A 20,752-nucleotide genomic window follows, 5' to 3' on the forward strand; every position below is an offset into this window, starting at 1 on the left:
AATAAAAATTAAAAATAAATTTATTTAAAAAAAAAAGAACAAATAAGTGATGAAATTTTTTTTAAATCGAATTTTGCATTTTTTCTCTTGCAATCTCCAGCCTGTTTTCACCATGCCTAAAACTAGCCCCTTCAGTCCATGTAGTGCTTCATTCTGGTGGCAGATACAACTCTTAGGTGAACTTTGGGAGGGAGTGAGAGGAGTCCAAAAGGGTTGGCTCTGGGAGTTCCCTGGTGGCCTAGTGGTTAGGATTCTGGGCTTTCACTGCTGTGGCCCGGGTTCAGCCCCTGGTTGGGGAACTGAGATCCCGCAAGCCGTGCAGCACGGCCAAAAAAAAAGGGTTGGCTCTGTTTAGGAATTGCTGTGAGTGTTATTCTGTTATTCATGCAGTCAACACGGCATGTTTTGTGAGGAGCTTTGCTTTTTGACTCGTGCTGATGGACAGTGTGTTGTTCACTGCTAATGGATAGATTTCTCTGCCTCTTATCAGTTTTCGTCTGCTATGGGGTAGAGGGGATGCTAAATTACACACCTAAAAATGATTGCTATCGCGTGGCGTCTAGCAAAGGGATGTGTGGTCTGTTACTACTGGAGGGGTTTTATTCTGGGAAGGATCCAGAGGAGTTGGTGCAGGAAGAACATCCACTGGCCTCGGAGGAGTCTTGCTGCATCTGCAGTTGGCTTGCTACTCTGGCCAGGTTAGGTCACCACATTTCTTTCTTCATAAAATGAGATGGTTGTACTTTATAATGTATGTCTATGAGAATACATGACACCGAGTAAAGACGTCACATAATTGGCTTCCAAGTACAGGCTACCTCGGAGATATTTTGGATTTGGTTCCAGACCATCGCAATAAAGCGAGTCACACAAATTTTTTGGTTTCCCAGTGCTTACAAAAGTTATATTTATACTGTACCCGTCTATTAAATGTGCAGTAGTAGTATGCCTAAAAAAAACAATGCTTGTACCTTAATTAAAAAATACTTTATTGCTAACAGATGTTAACCATCATCTGAGTCTTCAGTGAGTTGTAATCTTTTTGCAGTACTGACATCAGTGATCACAGATCACCATAGGAAACATAATAATAATGAAAAAGTTTAGAATATTTCAAGAATTATGAAAATGTGACACAGACAAAAAGTGATCAAATGCTGTTGGAAAATGGCGGTGATACACTTGCTCCAGGCAGGGTTTCCCACAAGCCTTCAGTTTATAAAAGCCCACAATATCTGTGAAGTGCAATAAAGCGAGGTGTGCCTGTAGTTCTGCCTCAGGCAATTTGCTGGTCAAGCAGCAGGAGGAAATAAGCCAAATGGAAGAGAGGGAGAGAGAGAGAGAGAGAGGTAATAAATTTGTTAGTCAAAACCAAGGATAAGAAAATAGGGCCTGTGACTAAGTAGGTCATCAGCAGAACATTTATTAAGGATTTTTTTTTTTTGAGGGGGTGAACTCACAAAACGCCTCAGCGAGTTTGGAAAGCTGTGATGCAGATGAAAGGTCAGGGTGCCTGAGGGAAGGAGGCCGGGGACCCAGGTGTGTAGGTGGAGGGGGGCCGGCTACCCTGGGTTGGGGAGGTGAGGCCAGAGCTTGCCAGAAATCCTGGGCGTGCCCGCTCGGGAGAGAACTGGGAGGAGAAATCTCCATTTCCCAGCGTGAATCTTGGTGTTGTACGTGTAGTGAAGTTGAGCTCTGGGTGTTTCCACCTTCTGGGTTCTTCCATTACTTTCTGTTAGGTTTTGACCCTGGCCAGTACAGCATTACTTTCTGTTAGGTTTTGACCGTGGCCAGTACAGGGTTTAGGATGCTGCTGCTTGTCATGAACACAGAGAAGATGAGATCTAAGTGAATGTAGGCGAGGTCATAGCTGGATCAGCATGGGCTCGGGAGAGCCGGCTATGTGTTCTGGAAGAAATATAGAAAGAAGCGAAGCAGGCCATGGAAGCTTCACGCTGGCTTCACTGAACCGGCTCATTTCATCTCGGGGAGTCTGAACACAGGCTCCGCTTGTGTCCGAGGCCTGGTGCCTTACAAATGTCTGCTGTTGTTTGAAGGGGATGGAGAAACAGTATGGAACAACTTTCTACATTCATCCCGTGGCCACATTCATTATCCACGTGTGAAGGACAGCAGAGCAGTGTAGCCAGTGAACTGAGCTGCTGGGTCAGTGTGAACTGTTTTCATTCCAGGTTCTTGTGAACTGGATTAGGTTTTGGGGTACAGAGGCCAAGGTCGTTTCCAGAAGGTTTGTTCTCATGAGAGTGGTTGTGTTATCAAGGTTAGAGAAGCGTGAAAGACGCCTTACAGATTCCTGTTTCTGGAACGTGCTCTGTAGAACTTTTACAGATAGGGAGTGTTCAAATGATTTAACAGGTTCGCAAATGTTAGAACTCCCTGGGGTGCAGTGTGTGTCTAGGCGACCTCTCCGGTCTGCGCAGTTTCACACTTGCATGTGTAATCAGAGCAGTGATTAGGTGAACACACCTGAACATACATATGTGGTTTAGTTGGAAGTCAGAACAGAAGAGCTGCTTGAAGGCCACGTATTGGTGAGTGCAGAGCGTTTTCTAGAATGAGTTCCAGTACTCTTAAATAAAATTTCAGCAATGCTCTTTGGGAGCAAACAGCTCCTACCCTCGTATCCTGTTCCACATTAATATTTGCACAGTACCTGAATTTTATCACACTAGCCCTGGGAAACCCCGCCTCTCAAAGATGTGGTGTCATCGAAAGGAATGTGGTGTGAGCTAACGTGGGGACTGAACTCCCTTGAGCGCCAGTTGTGTGGCATCCTGTGGACGGCCAGGACCTCTGTGGTGCCCTCCAAAATGTCACATACCCTGCCCTGCCCGGTTTCCTGTGTGCACTGTCGCTTGCTCTCCCCTCCCTCATCGTCCAGAGTGTTCCATCCCCAACTTGTGCTGCACACAGTTTATTAGGAAGTGGGTCTGCTGGTGGGGAAAGGGGCCCCTGGGTGCAGAGGAGGTGTCATGGGGTCTACCCTTGTGCTTTCCGCCCGGCCAGCCTGTCTCAGTCAGTGTTGAGAAGTGCCTCGTGCCCTCTGGGGTCTGTGTGCTCTCTGGGGCTGGTTTCTCATCGTCAGCTGCTTCTCGCCAAGTTAGGATTCCTGTCTCTTCAGTTTGTCACTGCTGGACTATTTGCTTTCCATCTTCTCGGTTTTGTTGTTGTCTCTCATCTACAGTTGTTCTCTCTTATTGTCCTTTTCGGGTTTGTACATGTTTTAGACCTTTCCTGTCTTTTGATGGGAGTGAAGGTCACACATGTTTGACCTGCCCTGTTTAATTAGACCAGGGAGAATTTATTTAATCTTTATGAACTTGGTTTATTGATCTATAAAACATGTTGTTCTCTCTTATTGTCCTTTTCGGGTTGGTACATTTTTTAGGCCTTTCCTGTCTTTTGATGGGAGTGAAGGTCACACATGTTTGACCTGCCCTGTTTAATTAGACCAGGGAGAATTTATTTAATCTTTATGAACTTGGTTTATTGATCTATAAAACATGGGTGGTAGTGTCCAACTTGCGGGTGACTTCAAGGTGCTCTCTGCCAGGTACCTAGTAGACATTCAGTGAACAGTGGTGGCTGATGTTACTGTGGTCATAGCATTTGTTATTTGGGCAAACAAGAGAATGGCAGTAGGTAGGGAGGGAAGTGGACATGTTTCTCGTGTGGGTGAATGAAGTGGGTAAGACAGAAGAAGAAAGAGATTTTGAAAATGGGGAAAAGAGTTAGCTTGGTGTTAGATATGTTGAATTTGAACTGCCATCAGGGTACCAGATGAATATATTATAAAGAGGGTTGGGATTCTTATCTGGTGCCTGAGGGGTGGGAGGGTAGAGGTGGGCTTTAGTTTAGGAATCACTGGGTTTTATATCCCAGGAAGACATGGTTTGGGAAGAGATAAGGTCATCAGCCTTGCGATACATCTCCTTAAGAGCCCGTTAGAAAAGGGAGCCATCTAGGTTGCAGAAAGCCAACGAGGTGAGGGGAAGAGAAAGCAGAAACTATTATCAGAGTAGTTTTATGAACAATGAAGTGGGAAGCATTTTCAAGGTCATTGCCAGGCCGTTTAGCCCTAATAGAGGCAGTAACGGTGGCTGAGTCCTGGCTGAGACTTGAAGGTCCCGCTGAGGCCTCCAGCTGTGGGTGTGATACCTCCAAGACCCTTTCCTAGTTGGACCTCCATTACCTTATTTGTTTAAAAAAAAATGCCTTGTGTACCCTTCTGAGATTCTATATCATGTACATTCAGATAAATCTCTACATCTCAGAATTCATGGCCTACCAGGTGGGCCTCTGGTGAGGATGTTGGTCAACCATGAGGGTGTGTCTGTAGAAGTGTACACAGGGAAGTCCTAAGAGAGGCACTTTCTTCTTCATTTAGGGCTGCATGTGCCTTAGGGCATTTAGATGAGGACGGAGGAGAAGCCAGTGGACGGGCCATTAGCAGGTCTCTGGTGACTTTTGCTGACATTCAGGGGGATAGAGGGGTCGAGAACCTGCGTTTAGTGAGAGGGTGGAGGGCCGATCAGGCGCAGAGCGGAAACGGGTAGTGCTGGCAGAGTACGTGGGGGATGGGAAAGCTTTTTGTAAGCAAGGTCACCTTCAGTACCTTGGTGGGGACAGACTGGAGCATCACTGATGGAGAAGTGGGATGAAGTGAACTTTCTGGAAAGCTGCCTGCGGCGCTCTTACGTTTCTTCTCATTTTGACTTGGTGACAACTTCCTTGCAGAATGGGAGCCTCTAATCTAGTTGAGTCCTGTATGCCAGACATATAGCTGTTCTCTTGAAATAGACCTTCTTGGGAAATTCCACTCCTCTTATTTAATTTCTCTAACAGCCAAAGAGTTCTACCTACTGTGGCCCTCGTGGGCACTGTTGCTATACTAACTCTTCCCTGAGCTTATATGGAAGTTCTCCAGCCCTTAACCTTTTCTGCTCCGAATTAAAGATACCAGTTTTCTTATCTAACTTGAAGAGACAAGTCAGAACCAAGGTTCCCTTGAGTTACAGCAGATCATTTAGGAATCACATTTAGTTTGTGTTTTGCTGCTTTAATGTATTTTTCTAACATGCATATTAAAATTCATTTCTTTCCGGACTTCCCTGGCTGTCCAGTGGTTAAGACTCCGTGTTTCCAATGTAGGGGGCGAGGGTTCGATCCCTGATCAGGGAACTAAGATCCCACATGCTGTGCAGCAGGGCAAAAAAAAAAAAAAAAAAAATTCATTTCTTTCATAATGCAGTCTTCTTCCTGAAGTACCTAGCTGTACTTCCCAGTATAGTTTTCCTATTTTGTGACCTTTATCCATTTCTTTGCATTTTAATTCTGTCCCCCAAAGTGCAGCCTTTAACTATCCCCACTCTTTTCTGTCCAGCATTTCAAGTGCATTTCAAGAGCTGCTTGAAGGCCACATATTGGTGAGTGCAGAGCATTTTCTGGAATGAGTTCCAGTACTCTTAAATAAAATTTCAGCAATGCTCTTTGGGAGCAAACAGCTCCTACCCTCGTATCCTGTTCCACATTAATATTTGCACAGTACCTGAATTTTATCACACTAGCCCTGGGAAACCCCGCCTTGCAAAGATACGGTGTCATCGAAAGGAATGTGGTGTGAGCTAACGTGGGGACTGAACAGGTGTCTTTTAGGTGTCTTATTTCAGGTGTCTTATTATAGGTAGATTTATGCTTGTTCCTTTTAAGGACTTCATTAAATAAAACAAAGAACAAAATGTGATCCTCACTTATAGGATTAGCAGTTTCCTGTGAATAAGTCTCTTCATTGAACTGTCACAGTTCATGGTCAAAGTGTAATATTAGGAAAGTCTTATGGGTGAGAGAAATAGTAACGCCAAGTAAAGATGAAAGTCTTGAGGGTGTTAGGAACTACACAAATTGATCACACGAAATATACAAATATTGCAGACATGTATTGATCATTTCTTGAGGTCCACAATCCTTTTAAGAATCTGATGAAACCTTTTCATACTCTTTCCAGAGAAAGGCTCAAACACATGCTTCCATCCATACCCTCATCCTTATTTCACATGTGATTCTAGGAGGTGCATTTTCCCCCTGCAGCTCCTTCATGGACTCCCAGTTAAGCACACTCGATACCTGTACTGTGTAATGCAATACTCATGTAGCTATTTAAGTTTAAGCGAATTGAAATGAAATAAAATTAACAATTCACTTCTTCAGCTGGACCAGCCGCATTTCAAGTGCTCAGTAGCCACATGTGGTTAGTGTACTGTACTGGGCATAAGAACATTTCCGTCATCACAGAAAGTTCTGTTGGATCACGCTGCTCTGTACTTTCAGGATGATTTAAGAAAACTGAATTCCTTAACCAAATCTGTTTTTTTCTCCTCTCTTCTCCCTTCCCACTCTCTCCACCACTGTTAATGGTTAGTATACCTAACTACAGAGGTGCCTTGTTTTAAGCAAAATTGAAAGTATATATTTCTTTAAAGTTTAATTAGATAGCTCATCTTCATAAAAGAGTACTTACTGAAACGAGTTCTTTTAGTAGAGTGAGCTTCTCTGACATCGTGGTAGCGTGGTCTGATTTACACAGCGTTCTCCTTGTCTAGCCGTCTCTGAGGTAATGCTCAGTGGTCACCTAGATAATTTATTGCATCTGACAAGTTGTGCCTCCAGTTTGGTCTGTTCTTCTGGTATTTTGCTTAATTCTTCTGTTTTGCTTGACTTCTTGCTGTAAGAGATCACGCCCATTATTACACTTAATGACTTCCTTGACTCGCCTCTCGTTCATCTGTTTCAGCAAAGACGACTAGGAAGACTGGAAATAAAGAGTGGAGCTAATAGGCTGTTAAGCGAGACACACCTGTATTAAGATATAAGGAAACAAATACACCTCAGGCGAAAATAGAAATAATGTAGGGATTATCCATGCTTTTGTTGCCTTGGTTAGTTTCTTCAAGCCTCGGTTTCTCAGGCTATGAAATGAAGTGGCATGCCTCTCACTAGGGCATTCAGAGTGAGTGCAAAAGGAATGTGTGATTTTGCAAAAAAAAAAAATTGTTCCTAAATTTAAACCAGGAGTGATAAATTCAGTTTAAGTTTTTGGAAGTGAGAGTTAGTCACGGGGTTTCAGATTTGAAAATCTGAAATTTTGAGGAAGCAGTTTATAAACCCAGTGTACTCTCCCTTTGGTAACTTGTTAGAGGAATGTCGTTTTTCAGCGTTTCCTGTTGCATTCAGTACTTATTTTAAAGTTGTTTCCTCATGTGACTTTCAAGTAAGAATCAAGTTTTTTGTCCTCTCCCACACATTTTTTTTTCCCCCACACATTTTAATAGACCTCAAAAATAGAATGGGGGAAGGAACTAATTGAGTAGAGAAAGAAAGAACTGTAAGTACGGTAAGTACAAATAGAAAAATAAGAATAGAATAACAAGAATGAAGGAGGAAGTAGTTCACTCTTTGTTCTCAGTTTAGCATTCATTTGGTACCTCATCGAATGGAAAGCTTTGTACTAGATGCTGCAGAACCAAAAAAGGACAAATGAATGGATGGTATTAGGTGTTGTGTGTCCCTCCCAGGGAATTGACACTGTAATTAGGAAACACACATACACAACTGACAGATGGTTAAAGCATAAGTGAAGGAGAGCTGTAATAGAGGTGGGATGGTTATGAGAATGAGGAGAAAGGTTAGGTTTCAGGGGGCGGGGGGTGTGGGTAGCAAAAGTGGGCCTTTGGATGACTCAGATTTTCCTAGCTGTCGATGTTGTGGGGGGGGCCTGCTAGTCCCAGATAAGGGCCTGAGCAAAGGCTGGACAGTAAATGCCTGTGATAAGTTTGGGGATGGTGACTTGTAGGGATATAATTGGGACAGGCAGGTACGTGAGGTTGGATAGCTCTTGGAATGCCATGCCCAAAATCCTATATAATAAAAGTAATAAAGAAATAAATGGGTTTCGTTATCTGTAAGAATGGAGGCAGTTAGATCCATAACCAATAAAAAGTGTCTACGTTTAATCCGTACAAACATTTCTATTTGAGATATATATTCTCCATGCTTGGATCTGACTCCCCCTTGGTTTACTGTAATATAATAATTGGCTTTGGAAGCCAGCATGGGGGCGGAGAAGGCCAGGGAAAAGGCTACTACTGATACACTATCCATGAACAATTGATAGTGCAAGATAAAAGTACACAATAGAAAAGCTGGAAAAATAGTGTTATGAAAAGGAAAGGGTTGCTTACAATGCGCTCTTTTTATCTTTAGTTTTGAGGTATTTGCTGAAAGCATAGTTCATTTTCTTTCCTGCCAGTAACCTACTTAACCAACTTCCTGTTCAGATTAGTGTGCGCCATGTATGACACGCATTGGTGCCTGCACATGGTATTGTAATCCTAATAGAGTATCTATGTGTGTGTAACTGGCTTATTGAAAAGGATTCTGCTGAAGGGACAAGGAGATCATCTGTGGCACGTGTAAATCTAATGTTAGGGTCTTACTGCTAATTCTCAGGCTGATATAATTCCCATACTGTAAAATTCACCTTTTTAATGTATGCAATTCAGTTGTTTTTAGTATATACACTAAATTGTGCAGCCGTCACCACTATCTAATTCCAGAGTATTTTTGTCATATCCCCCCCCCAGAAAAAAGAAAGAAAGAAACCCCATACCCATTAGCAGTTACTCCCGATTCCCTGGAACCACAAATCTACTTTCTGTCTCTATGGATTTGCCTATTCTGAACATTTCATATAAATGGGATAATATATATGGCCTTTTGTGTGTGGCTTCTTTAAAATACAATGTTTCTGAGGTTCATCCACGTTGTTGCGTGCATCAGTACTTCATCCCTTTCTATGGCTGATTAATCTTCCATTGTATGGATAGGCTACATTTTATTATCTATTCATCAGCTGATGGACATTGGGTTGTTTCCATTTTTTGGCTATTGTAAATAATGCTACTTTGAATATTCATGTACAAGTTTTTGTGTGGATGTGTTTTCATTTCTCTTAAGTATATGCCTAGGAGAGGAATTGGTGGGTCATATGGTAACTCTGTGTTTACACCTTTTTGGGGAACTGCAGATTGTTTTCCATTATCGTTGCACCATTTTACCTTCCTGCCAGCAGTGTATGAGACTTCTAGTTTTCCCACGTCCTCAGCAACACTTGTTATTGTCTGCCTTTTTGATTTTAGTCACCCTAGTGGGTGTGAAGTGGTGTCTCATTATAGCTTTGATTTGCATTTCATTACTGGCTAATGATGTTGACCATTTTTGCCCATTATTAAGTTGTTTTTTGAAAAATTATTATTGATTAATTTTAAGAGTTCTGGATACAGGTCCTTTATCAGATATATGATTTGCAAATATTTTCTCCCATCCTGTGGGTTGTCTTTTCAGTTTCTTGACAGTGTCCTTTGAAGCACAAAAGTTTTAAATTTTGATGAAGTTCAGTTTACCTATTTTTTCTTCTGTTGCTTGTATTTTTGGCTTCATATTGAGTTATTTTTAATATCTGAGTTACAGAAAAATTTAAGAAGCAGTTGTCTTTAAGGTCTGGTGGATAGCAGTATTTGATGAAACTTTAAAAGAAAATCATTTATATTTCATTTCAATTACGGCATTCAGTCAAGCTAGGCTTTAAGTGAAATGAAGCTTTAAAAAATACTTTTGAGTCTGCCAACCCCTGCCCAAATTGCAGATTCAAGAGCAAAATAAATTATTGTGGTTCCTTTAAAAAATACACACTTGACATTAAAAAAAGGAGTATGAATTTGCAACCAAATCAAGACTTTGAAGACTGAACTCGGTATTGATTATTCGAGGTTTTCTTGCAGACTTTCATGTTAACCTGTGAGCTTTTACATGGTGTCATCACGGCGTGCACGTTCTTCAAGTTTATCACTTAACAATATTTCTACAGACCCGTGTCTCCATGTCTTCTCAAGGGCGGCAGACGATCCCCAATTATGCATTTAGGTCTTTTCCATTTGCCCCACTGGGAAAGTCCTTCCTTCCTTCCTTCCTTTCCCTCCCTTCCTTTCTTTCAAGATGATTTTAGAATGGTACGGGGATGTATTTTTTGGTAGAGTCTAGAAAATTGACAACTCAGGGAAAAGTCTGGGCATTTTTGTCACAGTATAATACATTTCCATTAACTGAATCTTTTTAGAGAGCTTGTTTCATTATAAAAATGAAATTGCCATGGAACTTCCCTGGTGGCGCAGTGGATAGGACTCCGTGCTCCCAATGCAGGGGGCCCAGGTTCGATTCCTGGTCAGGGAACTAGATCCCACATGCATGCCGCAACTAAGGAGCCCGCGTGCCGCAACCAAGACCCCACGCATCCAAATAAATAAATATTTTAAAAAATGAAATTGCCGTGATAGGCATGCTGATTTCAGTATTGTCTCTGCACATAGAGGTATGTGCAGGGTGTGCTAGGAGCGCAGGGGAAGGGCTTCATGGGGAGACGAGGTCTAGCTGCATCTCCAAGGGTGAGCAGGAGTTCGCCGCCCGCCAGAGAGCAGGAGGAGGGGTTTGTAGTGAATATCTTACTGCAGTCTCAAGCACGAGGCCCAACCACCGCAGTTTTCAGCCCCAAAGCTCGCTGCTACCATTGGTACTGACAGTTGAGAGGGATGGTAAGGGATCCATCGCAGCTCTGCCCGAGGCCTCCCTCCCGCCCTCGCCGCAGTCTGCTCTTGATCGCAGCCAGCTGCCTTTCTGGACTCCGCATCTGTTCAGGTTGCGGGCTGCAGAAGCTATTTCAGGGCTCCGCTCGCTCCGAGGGTGTCAGCAGGAATCCTTCCGTGGCTGCTGAGGCCCTGCCGGCCCCAGGGCCCGCCCCTCCAGTCCCGTCGACACAGCTCGCTCCGCTCTCCCCGGCTCTGGGTGCCCGGCCCACCGTGGGCTCTCCCAGGACGTGCCCGGTGCCTTGGTAGGGCCTTCGCACCACTGGTCCCGCCTCCTGGTTCTGGCCCCCTCCCCCTTCCACAGGTTCCTCCTCCTACTGCTGAGCTTTGCTGGTGGTCAGACCAAATCCCCCAGCAGTGGGCTCAGCCTTTGGGGAGGCTGGTTCTAAGGACGGCATGCGCCTGAAACGGTCATGGAGACACTGCTTTAGAACAGCCCACGCTGGAGACTGGTGCATAGTCTCGCGCTAACACAGGGGAACACTGCCGATGGTCCTCTGGCCTTGGAAGTTACCGCTTCTTTCTTTAACTGAGCGGCAGGTGAAGTAGCTCTCTCTGTTACAGGATCATGTTGGATGAAAATGTAATTCCCCTCATGGCTGGAATCACGCAGCTCCGTGAGATGCTCACACTTGGGGCCTGGTCTGACCTAGGGAGCTGCAGGGGCAGAATCCCTGCACTGTTTAAGCTGTTCTTTGGGTTTTGGTTGGGTGTTGTACTCTATAGCACGTACCTCTCATTTGTAAGACTTGTATCAGTTATAATGCAAGAGGGTTTGTGCCCGGATTGTCAGCTCCCCCAACTACGAGCCCCACCTGCCAGGGCCTGGGTGTGGCCTGCATCCTGAGTGCCTGGCCCGGGGAGGCACGCACTGAGGACTCCTGCAGAACTGCTTTCCTACCCGCTCCACGCGCTCGGCTTCTGGGAGGCGCCGCAGGGTTCTGCAGATGTGTGATTGCAGTTGCATTTAAAACATGTTCAAATTGGAAACTCTAATAGAACTTAGGTAGACTCAGATGTGCTTTATCTATATGTCAGTGGATTGAATACTAGTAGTTCTGTCAGGTTCACTTGTTTCTGTGCAGATCTTGAAATAGAGCAAGCAGGTGGAAGACTCTTCCCATTGCTACCCCTTCTTTTCATTATACCTAAGACAGCAACAGGAGCGCCCTCGGAAATAAACGCAAAGGCAGCTGAGACTGCCGCGCCTGTGGGTTAGCTACTGGGCTTTGGAGCCGGTCGCATTCCGATCTCACTGCCCCCCTTGACGAGCTGTGTGACCTCGAGCAAGGACCGTAACGTCTCTGAGCCAGAGTCTTCATCCACAGGGTAGGGATAATGAGAGGCTTGTGAGGAGTGAACACAGTGAAGCAGAGTCAGTGGCTTGCAGGGCTCAGTCAGTGTTAGCGTGGTGGTGGTGGTGGTGATTTTCTCCTTAACCCCCAAATATCAAGATTCTGAAGGGTATCATTTTTTTCATTGAATTTATAAGTTGAGGGCTGCTTTACGTAAGTCCCAGAAAAATGCCCTTTGCTTTTAGAAAAGGGAGGGACAGGGGTTTGGAACTGTTGGTTTAGACCGGAAGAGGCTAGTACTTCAGCACAGCTCCGCCTGGTCGGCACAGGAGGCCTTCGCCCGGAATTTGGTCTGTAGGGCTAGGATCCGTTGGCGTCCTAATGTCTGCCTGCGTGGCCCTCTCGTTTGTTCTGCCCAGGACTCTTCTGAAATTTGACTGAAGAAATGGCCATAAAAGAAATTACCTCGTTTCTATAAAGCTCCCAGTAAAGACTTCTTCATGTGTCCATTCCACGGAGACTCCCTGCGCTCCTCTAACGAGCCTGGCACAGGGGTGAACCGCTCCCCCGTTGTCCGTGTCCAAGTGGGTCTTCCAGACAGCCCTAGACGTAGGTACCGCTGTCACCGGAGTCGCCAGAGCTGCAGGATGTCAACTAGCCTGCCCACGAGTCTGCGCTCTTGGCCTCTGGCACGGGGAACCAGTCCTCCTTTCCGACAGTGGGCCTCCATTCGCTCACAAAATTTCCTGTCTGCCTTGGCTGCCCAGAAAGAAGCTTCACGAAATTCTGCGCTGCCTTAGTCTTTGCCTGACTTTTCCTGTGTCACATTGGGTGCCTCTCCCTTGAGTGGTCCTTCTTTTTTCCTTGTTTGTGTTAGCTTTATTCTGTGGAATATGATTATTCTAAAACACTCAAAATTTGGGCAGATTTTGAGTAATTTATAGTTTACATTTCATCTTAACCAAATTTTACAGCTGTCTAAATGGGATACTTAGAAAGGTAGGATGGGTGGGGGCAGGTGAAAAACTTGTTGGAAAAAAACAATGGTTAAAATGTAGTATTTGATTCTAGGGCTATTTTTAGGCTGAGAAGGGTCATGGGCAGCTTTCAGGTGCAGTTTTCCTTTTAAATTAAGAATCTAGCTACTAATGGAAGTCAGACATTTCTTTTGCATTTTAATTCTTGTGTTTACTCTTAAAGTTATGAAAGCAGATTGAATCTACATTGCTAAGGTGTGCTTTCTGATTTTTTCTTTGCAGATGATGATGTTTGAACTGAACAATTAAGGTAAGATTATGGCTTATGTCACATGCTTTTCTTATTCAGCTTTCTTTATAGGGTTTAGCTGATTGCTAAAGTCATGTTTTAGCTTGGGTGAAGATTATTGCCTTTGGGCAGTCCTTCTAAACTGGAGTATAAAAGGCCTTCATTTTAAGGTAAGTTTTGAAAAGAGCGTATCAGGATACGTTTATTCATTCAGCTTATACTAAAGAAGTTTCAAAGCATTTTACTGTTTTCAGAGAAGAAAAAGGGGACATTTTGAATGTTCATAAACTCATTATGTTACGTTAATGTAGAGATTGCATGAAGCTAGCTTTTGTTAGATGTCAGTGGGAAATAAGATAGTCCGTATAATTATCTGTATCACCATGCGTGTTTATGTTCAATGCTACCGTTAGACTCGGAGAGCTGTTTGTGCCTGTGTTAGTTGTTTGAGCAAAGGCCAGCGTACCCCCAAATAGGATACCTGGGAGACCCCAAATTATACATGAGAAATGTAAAAAATTGTACCCTATTTCCTGGTGTGTGGGGCTAGCGTATCCCAAATTTGTTTGATCAGAATAAGGGCACAAACTAGGAAATGCCACATTATTATGAAGAAAGAAAAGAACTATGAGAGTGTCCTGATAGAGTTACGAATTACAAATCTCAAGGAGTTTCTAAGACTTAATTTGGTAGATGTATGTAACCACGCATCTGGGTGGAGGTTGTCAGATTGCACAGTCTGGTTTATAATTTGATGTACAGATCCTAACAAGTTGATGCTGTACAATGAAACTTTGTGTCCAGTGAGGCAGTTAGAGACTTACTAAAATCCTGAGATAAATGATAGACTAGAATTCAGCACATCTGTTACACCCTTGTAACACAACGTGGAACATCTGTGTTTATGTAGCTTCAAAATCACGAGAAAGGAACAATCGTGGGATGGGGGGCTGCTGGGGGAGGTTCCCAGTGTAGGGTATGACGGTGCTGAGCGGTTCTGAGGGCCCAGCGGTTAGTTCGTGAAGTGGGGTTGGGTTCGCCAGCAGAGGGAGCAGCACGTGCCAGGACGAAGGCAAGGGCGAGTGTGAGGGCCGAGCGTGTGGATCGGAATTTCACCTCCCTCTGGCAGTGCGTTTCTGAATGGCTGATGCCAAGAATGGGCAGCAGGGCCAGGTGTCTTGCCTTAGAAGTGGGACTTAGAACTGAATCTCTGGAGAAGCACTGAAGAATGTTAAGGAGGGAGCGTTAGATGCTTTCCTTGTGTCAGAATAGTTGGTGTGCTTTTTTGGTTTTGCTACTCTTTTTTCCTAAGTTGAAGTCGTGTAAGCAAGATTCTAAAGAATTAAACAAAGGAACCGATTTAGTGCACTGTTACTATGTCAGGAAATTAAAGGGCTTGAGATAGTTTCAGTTTCCTCTCTAATATTAATTTAGCCTGAGCATTGGGCAGAGCCATCCATTGAAGTTGAAAAGTCTCCAAGTAGTATGCACTTTAATTGCCTCACACTTTCGTTGGCCAATTTAAATTGTATTAATTATAGTAGTAATTACTGCAGTAATTTAAAAGAGCTAATAAGAGTTAGGGACAAGTTGCCACATATTTATAAGAATGGTGTGTAGCATGTAGTAGGAGATGCAGAATTCTTGCACGTTATGGGAAGTGTTCAGTTACATTATACCGGGTCATACTTGCATATAACCAGGCGATTGCCAGGTAATGTTTGTTTACTGCAGTGATTTTGCAAATTCATCCTAGTCAATACAACAATTATTGTTCATGCCTTTATTACCTTCCCATTGAGGGATTCACAATATCTACTTTCATGTTCAAGTTAATTACCATTTTTCCTCTAGGGCTGTGCTGTCCAATACAGCTGTTGGCTCTTTAAATGTGACTCTTCAAATTAGTGAAAATTATATAAAATTTAAAATTCATTTCCTTGCTCCCACTAGCCACTTGCGGGTAGTGGCTGACATATCAGACAGTCCAGATGGAGGACATCTCCATCGTTGCAGAAAATTCTGTTAGTGCTACTCTAAAGGTTGTCTTCTTTTACAAATATCTTAAAAGCCATTTAATATTGAAATATTCACAGTTTAAATGATATAATTTGATTCAAAATAATTGGGCAGAAGGGAGAATGGGACGCTATGGAGGAAACAAGATTTGCTGTAAGCTGATAAATGGTGAAGCTAGGTTTAGGGTCTGTGAGGTGTCATCATATTATTCTCATTATTCAGAAATCGTGTATGTTTGAAAATTTTCATAATAAAGAATTAAAACAGAAGCCTTAAATAGGAACAGTGCTCCCACCAGCCTACACAAGGGCGTCTGAATCTCCGTACCTGCCCCACCCCGCCCCCCGCTGGGGGACTGGTGGCGGGGAGGGAGTTAGTCCTGCCCCAGGGCTTCCCCTGAAGGGTACGCATGGTACCACATTTTTGTTTAATGTTCATTTCATTCCCCCTCGAAACACACAAGTAACAGCCCAGGCGCGCATTTGTTCAGAAGAGTTGGAGCTGCCCAAATGAATCTTCTGGGTAGAATGTGCTAGGTTATGATATTATATCAAAAATTCGAGTGGTGCTGACATTAATGTTAGCCAACTCAAAATAGTGTTCCTAATGAAAAGAATAGAGTCCTTTACTCGGTGGTTGGCTTCGGCCTGTTCACAGCCAGATCAGTCAGTTGTGTCTCTGGTTTCCTGCTTACCAGCTCCTATGGTGATGGCGCTGGGAGAGAGAAAGAGGGGGTTGTCTAGAAACCCCCTGGCCTGAGAGGAAAGCCATCAGTGAACACTGTCACCGTGCCACCAGAGAGCTGTTTGCAGTTGCTACAGAAATGTGCCCACTTCGGTCTCCTACCGCATCTCTAACAAATGGTGGCAGGGCTTATTGTGAGCCAAGAGGAACGGTTGAGAGGACAGTCTTTGGGGTCAGACTTGGCCTTGAGTGCTAGCCTCAGTCAGCGGTGACCCGAGGAAGGGGAAGAATGAGCCCTCAGCAGCTGTCAGAGAGAGTGACGGTCGGGTGGTGCCTGGCACGAGGCGGAGGGCTCAGTAGGTGACATCTCTTGCCGTCCGGTATTCCCTGCGCAGAAAGGAATTGGGGCTCTGTGTTTTATTTCCCTTAGACACTGACATTCATAGAGGCATGTAGAGCCATGTACAGGTCTAAAGGAATGTAATGGTACCCTTTTATTTTACAGGGTTCCGAAATCAGAGATCTTGAGATTAAAAATGGCAGGAAAATCATCGCTTTTTAAAGTAATTCTCCTTGGAGATGGTGGAGTTGGGAAGAGTTCTCTAATGAACAGATATGTGACTAATAAGTTTGATGCCCAGCTCTTCCATACAATAGGTGTGGAATTTTTAAATAAAGATTTGGAGGTGGATGGACACTTTGTTACCATGCAGATTTGGGACACGGCCGGTCAAGAGCGGTTCAGAAGCCTGAGGACACCATTTTACAGAGGTTCTGACTGTTGCCTGCTTACTTTTAGCGTCGATGATTCTCAAAGCTTCCAGAATCTGAGTAACTGGAAGAAAGAATTCATATATTATGCGGATGTGAAGGAGCCCGAAAGCTTTCCTTTTGTGATTTTGGGTAACAAGGTTGACATCAGCGAGCGGCAGGTGTCTGCAGAAGAAGCTCAAGCCTGGTGCAGGGACAACGGCGACTATCCTTACTTTGAAACAAGTGCAAAAGATGCCACGAATGTGGCAGCGGCCTTTGAGGAAGCAGTTCGAAGAGCGCTTGCTACCGAGGATAGGTCAGATCACTTGATTCAGACAGACACAGTCAGTCTGCACCGAAAGCCCAAGCCCAGCTCATCTTGCTGTTGAAGTTCGAGAGGTTGCCCGTGCGATCTAACCAGCTCACACACATGCACAGATAAGCACAGGGTGGAGACGAGAATTCGTGTTTGCAGCGATGGATCACGTACTCATGAAATTAAACTAACCACATTGCTGCCTTGTTGGTGGGTGGGAGAAGGGACACATCCATTCCCAGGAGAATCTCTTTACTCAGTAATGGCACCTTACCTTTATAAGTTGTAACGGTTGTCTAGTAATGTTTAATTTAAATATGTATGTCACAGAGCTAATAAATGAGATGACCAAGACTTTATAATTAAAACAAAACACTTGAGTATTCTAGAAGTTACTGTTTTTTCCCCGGGAAAATGGAGAACTACTTTTTCTATGTGTATATTTTTATGTAATTAGCACTCTGATCCTGGTTCAGGGAAAACATGTCCTAAAGCAATAACGTTAGATATTAAAGATTAAAATCCAGTGCATTTGCCGTGTAGTCTTGTGATTTGAGGACGTGTTCATTCGGTTTAGAATTATGTGCGTGTTCGCTTTTTCATTCTACATATCAGAATTGATCTCACTCGTAATCACTTGTCATTTGTGTGCCCCCCTCGCCCCCCCAACACAGAAGCCGGCTTTATCACTCTTGGAGGAGGTACTGCTTCTGGATTGTACTGTGTGTGCGGGTAAATGAAGACATCTTTATTTGGTCATGTATTTATTCAGTGTCTTCTGCGTCACTGAGCTTTGTTTAGTGATTCGGTCTCAAGGAGATTTTTCGTCATTCTGCTGCAATGAGCAGCCTTATTGATGAGCAAGTTGTGGTCTTTCGTGGGTAAAGTTCACGCGCTGCGCCATTCATGTGGATCCCATCCCGCAGAGGCACACCAATGCCAGGCGCACGCGTTAGTGAGGACAGGACCCTTGGCTGTGGAGCGGTGGGTTATCAAGCCACATGCTTTTGGGGGGTTGTCCTGTGCGGGGGGGTACATTTTGGAACAGCTAGGTTGAGAGATTTCTCTCCCTGGCCCTGCTCCTTGGAACCACTTGACATAGAACACCAATACAGTAAGCTCAGCTTTTGAAAATCTAATTTCCTAACACAACAGATTTGGCTCTAAGCAAAACATTTTCACATTTTAAATTTGGGGAAATTAAATCTCTTTGTAGTCTCAGGTTAGAGAGAGCTGTAGTTTTTGTTATTTATAATCAATTATGCCCCCGCCCCACCAAACTATAATCCTCCATTCAGAAAACAAAATAGGAATCCACCATTAACAAACGAGTGTATATTATATATTCCCTTTGTTTTTTTCTCTAGGGGACTTGCCTTGTTATTTTAAATCAAGTGTACCCATTGTTTAGTGACTTGCCCTTTTCTCTTAATCTGTCTGGATATATTTCCATTATATAGTAGACCTCCCTCATTTATTTGCTGCATGGATGTCTAACAGTTTATTCAAACCGTTCTCTGCTGATAGCTAGCTAGCAGTAGTAAAGTTTCCCACACCTTGCTCACCAGTGGATATTAGGAGTACGTTTTTTGTTACCATTTGAATAGATGATAGAGTCACACGGTTGAACATTATAAGGCACAAGGGACAAATATCTACCATTGCCACCGAGTTCCTGCGCCTGGAGGCAGCCGTGTGTCAGTTTCTTGGGTATCCGTCTAGATTTTTAGTACGTAAGGAAAGCATATTGTGTTAGTTCGCTAGTGCTGCCATGACATGCAGATCAGGCAGTTTAAACAATGGGGATTTCTTTTCTCACAGTTCTGGAGGCTAGAGGTCCAAGATCAAGGTGTTGATAGGTTTAGTTTTTCCTGAGTCCTCTCTCCATGGCTTGCAGGGGATCTTTCCCCTGCACACAACACTTCCCCGCCTCCACACCCCCCTGTCTCTCTGTGTCCAGATTTCCTCCTCTTATAAGAACACCAGTGAGACCGGATTAAGCGACCACCCGAATGGGCTCATTTGAACTCACATTAACTCTTTAAAGGGCCTGCCTCCAAGTATAGTTACGTTCTGAGGGACTGGGGGCTAGGCCTGTTGATTATGAAATTTTTTGGCGGGGGAGGACACAATTCAGCCCGTTATACGTCTGTGTGTGTGTGTAGGTATTTACAAAATGTATAATTTTGATACTTGTATAGATTTAACTAATACCTTAGTGGTTTTTCTAAACTTCTAAGCATCTTTTCAATAACCTTTTTTTCAGCTAAATATTCAGGGATTAGATTAGTTGGCATTCCAGAGGTCTAGAGCTGGGCAGCAAAAAAAGGATCAAAGGACCGAATCCTCGTGTGTGTAGACAGGCTGACGGAAGGGAGAGTAAGGCAGCTCCACAGCGTGACTTAAAGGGACCCGGTGAACAGAGGCTGACCAAACCAGCACTGAAATGGGACGAGAGGAGGAGGAACAGGACCTGACTGAACAGCTTCCGCCTTCACAGCAACGACAACTCGCTGACCTGACGGAGGAGCTCTTCAGACAGCAGCAGAAGGTAGCTGAAAATCTGAATCTTTTAAGAAAGTAACACGGGCTTTGCCTGGCAGGTGTTATGACACAAAGATGAGAACTAGGGAAAAAGTGAGAGCTGGGGAGCAAAGCAGGTGACTGCGGTGGCGGTGGTGGTTGCAAGAGGGGCGAAGCAGCTGCGGAGCCCGAGGGAGCAGGCGGGAGGGAAGGACTGGGGAGCGCGCTGTCCCATTCAGGGCTGGGGCCCCGGTGTTACGAGGCCTGGCGGCTGCCGCTGTGATGACAGGTGCTTTCGTGCTGTCTGCGCCTGTAAAGCCTTGGAGACAGAGTTCAGGATTAAGAAAAAGGCAAACTACTGAACTTGGGAGGATGGACAGTTGTACACTTGCCATTCGATGTAGCAATTACAATGTGCCGCGTGGAAGATGGAAAAGTGCACGTTCCTCAATGAATTACTGCTTTTGTCACCTTTTTCCCCCTTGGGGAAAACTCCCTAGTTGAAGTTAAAACATCCTAGATGGTCCTCATGTTAAAACCTGGCGTTTTACATTTCTATAAAACCTTGTGTAAGCTTTCACTTTAATAGCATGACCCTGTGACGGCGGTTCCATCCACAGTGCCAGCGGGGCTTGTGGGGCAAGGAAGCATTAGGTAGAAAAGAGGATCTGTGTAGTCAGTGGATTCTGAGAAGTTACCACCGTGGGCTGTCAACCAGGAAGTGCTGTCATGACCATAAAGTGAAAGGACACGGGTGTAGCAGGGTGGAGGAGAGACCGAAGGTCTCTGCATACGTGGAGAATGTGGGCGCCACCGAAGCGTCCTAGGCAATGAAAGAGGACCGAACCCGATTTGTGCATCTATTTGGATCACTTCGGGAGTGCTAACGTAGATTACAGGTTTAATGCTGACTTGCGTGTGCTCAGTGGAGCCCGATGCCCTGGGTGCTACTGATGTCCCCCAATTGGTCTTGTGTTCCAGAGCTTTAAGTGACAGTCACCTACTACCAGATCTGAGTTTTGCTGGCTCTTTTGCTGTTTTTTTTTTTTTTTGGTTTCTTTTGCTTTCTTAATGGTCAGCGCCTGGTTTTCCCCTTGTACCGGCCCTGGTTCCATCCTTTCAGCTGTCCTGTCCATGTGCCCACAGGCTTTCCCAGCACAGCCCACCTTTGAGGTCCTACC

The 20,752-nt window shown here is 44.4% G+C and overlaps 1 protein-coding gene and 1 long non-coding RNA gene across 3 annotated transcripts; one reads left to right on the forward strand and one right to left on the reverse strand.

Annotated features, from left to right (window-relative positions):
- Positions 1–313: 313 nt before the first annotated feature.
- LOC309652998 lies at positions 314–11,009 on the reverse strand. The gene is made up of 2 exons (XR_014258963.1): positions 6,539–11,009; positions 314–5,217 (listed from the first exon to the last, which is right to left on the reverse strand). It is a non-coding gene; the product is annotated as an uncharacterized lncRNA (long non-coding RNA).
- A 1,473-nt stretch (positions 11,010–12,482) lies between these two features.
- Positions 12,483–17,590, forward strand: RAB9A (RAB9A, member RAS oncogene family). 2 transcript variants are annotated; one of them, XM_082447311.1, is made up of 3 exons: positions 12,483–12,619; positions 13,270–13,297; positions 16,485–17,590. In XM_082447311.1, the coding sequence occupies exon 3, from the start codon at positions 16,516–16,518 to the stop codon at positions 17,119–17,121; it is 606 nt and encodes a 201-aa protein (XP_082303437.1). In that variant the 5' UTR covers positions 12,483–12,619; positions 13,270–13,297; positions 16,485–16,515; the 3' UTR covers positions 17,122–17,590. The 2 variants fall into 2 exon arrangements, with proteins under 2 accessions (XP_082303437.1, XP_082303438.1); XM_082447312.1 differs by lacking the exons at positions 12,483–12,619; positions 13,270–13,297 and adding an exon at positions 13,304–13,446.
- Positions 17,591–20,752: the final 3,162 nt, after the last annotated feature.

Source organism: Balaenoptera physalus, assembly GCF_965194825.1.
Source record: "Balaenoptera physalus genome assembly, chromosome: X".
Lineage (NCBI taxonomy): Eukaryota > Metazoa > Chordata > Mammalia > Artiodactyla > Balaenopteridae > Balaenoptera > Balaenoptera physalus.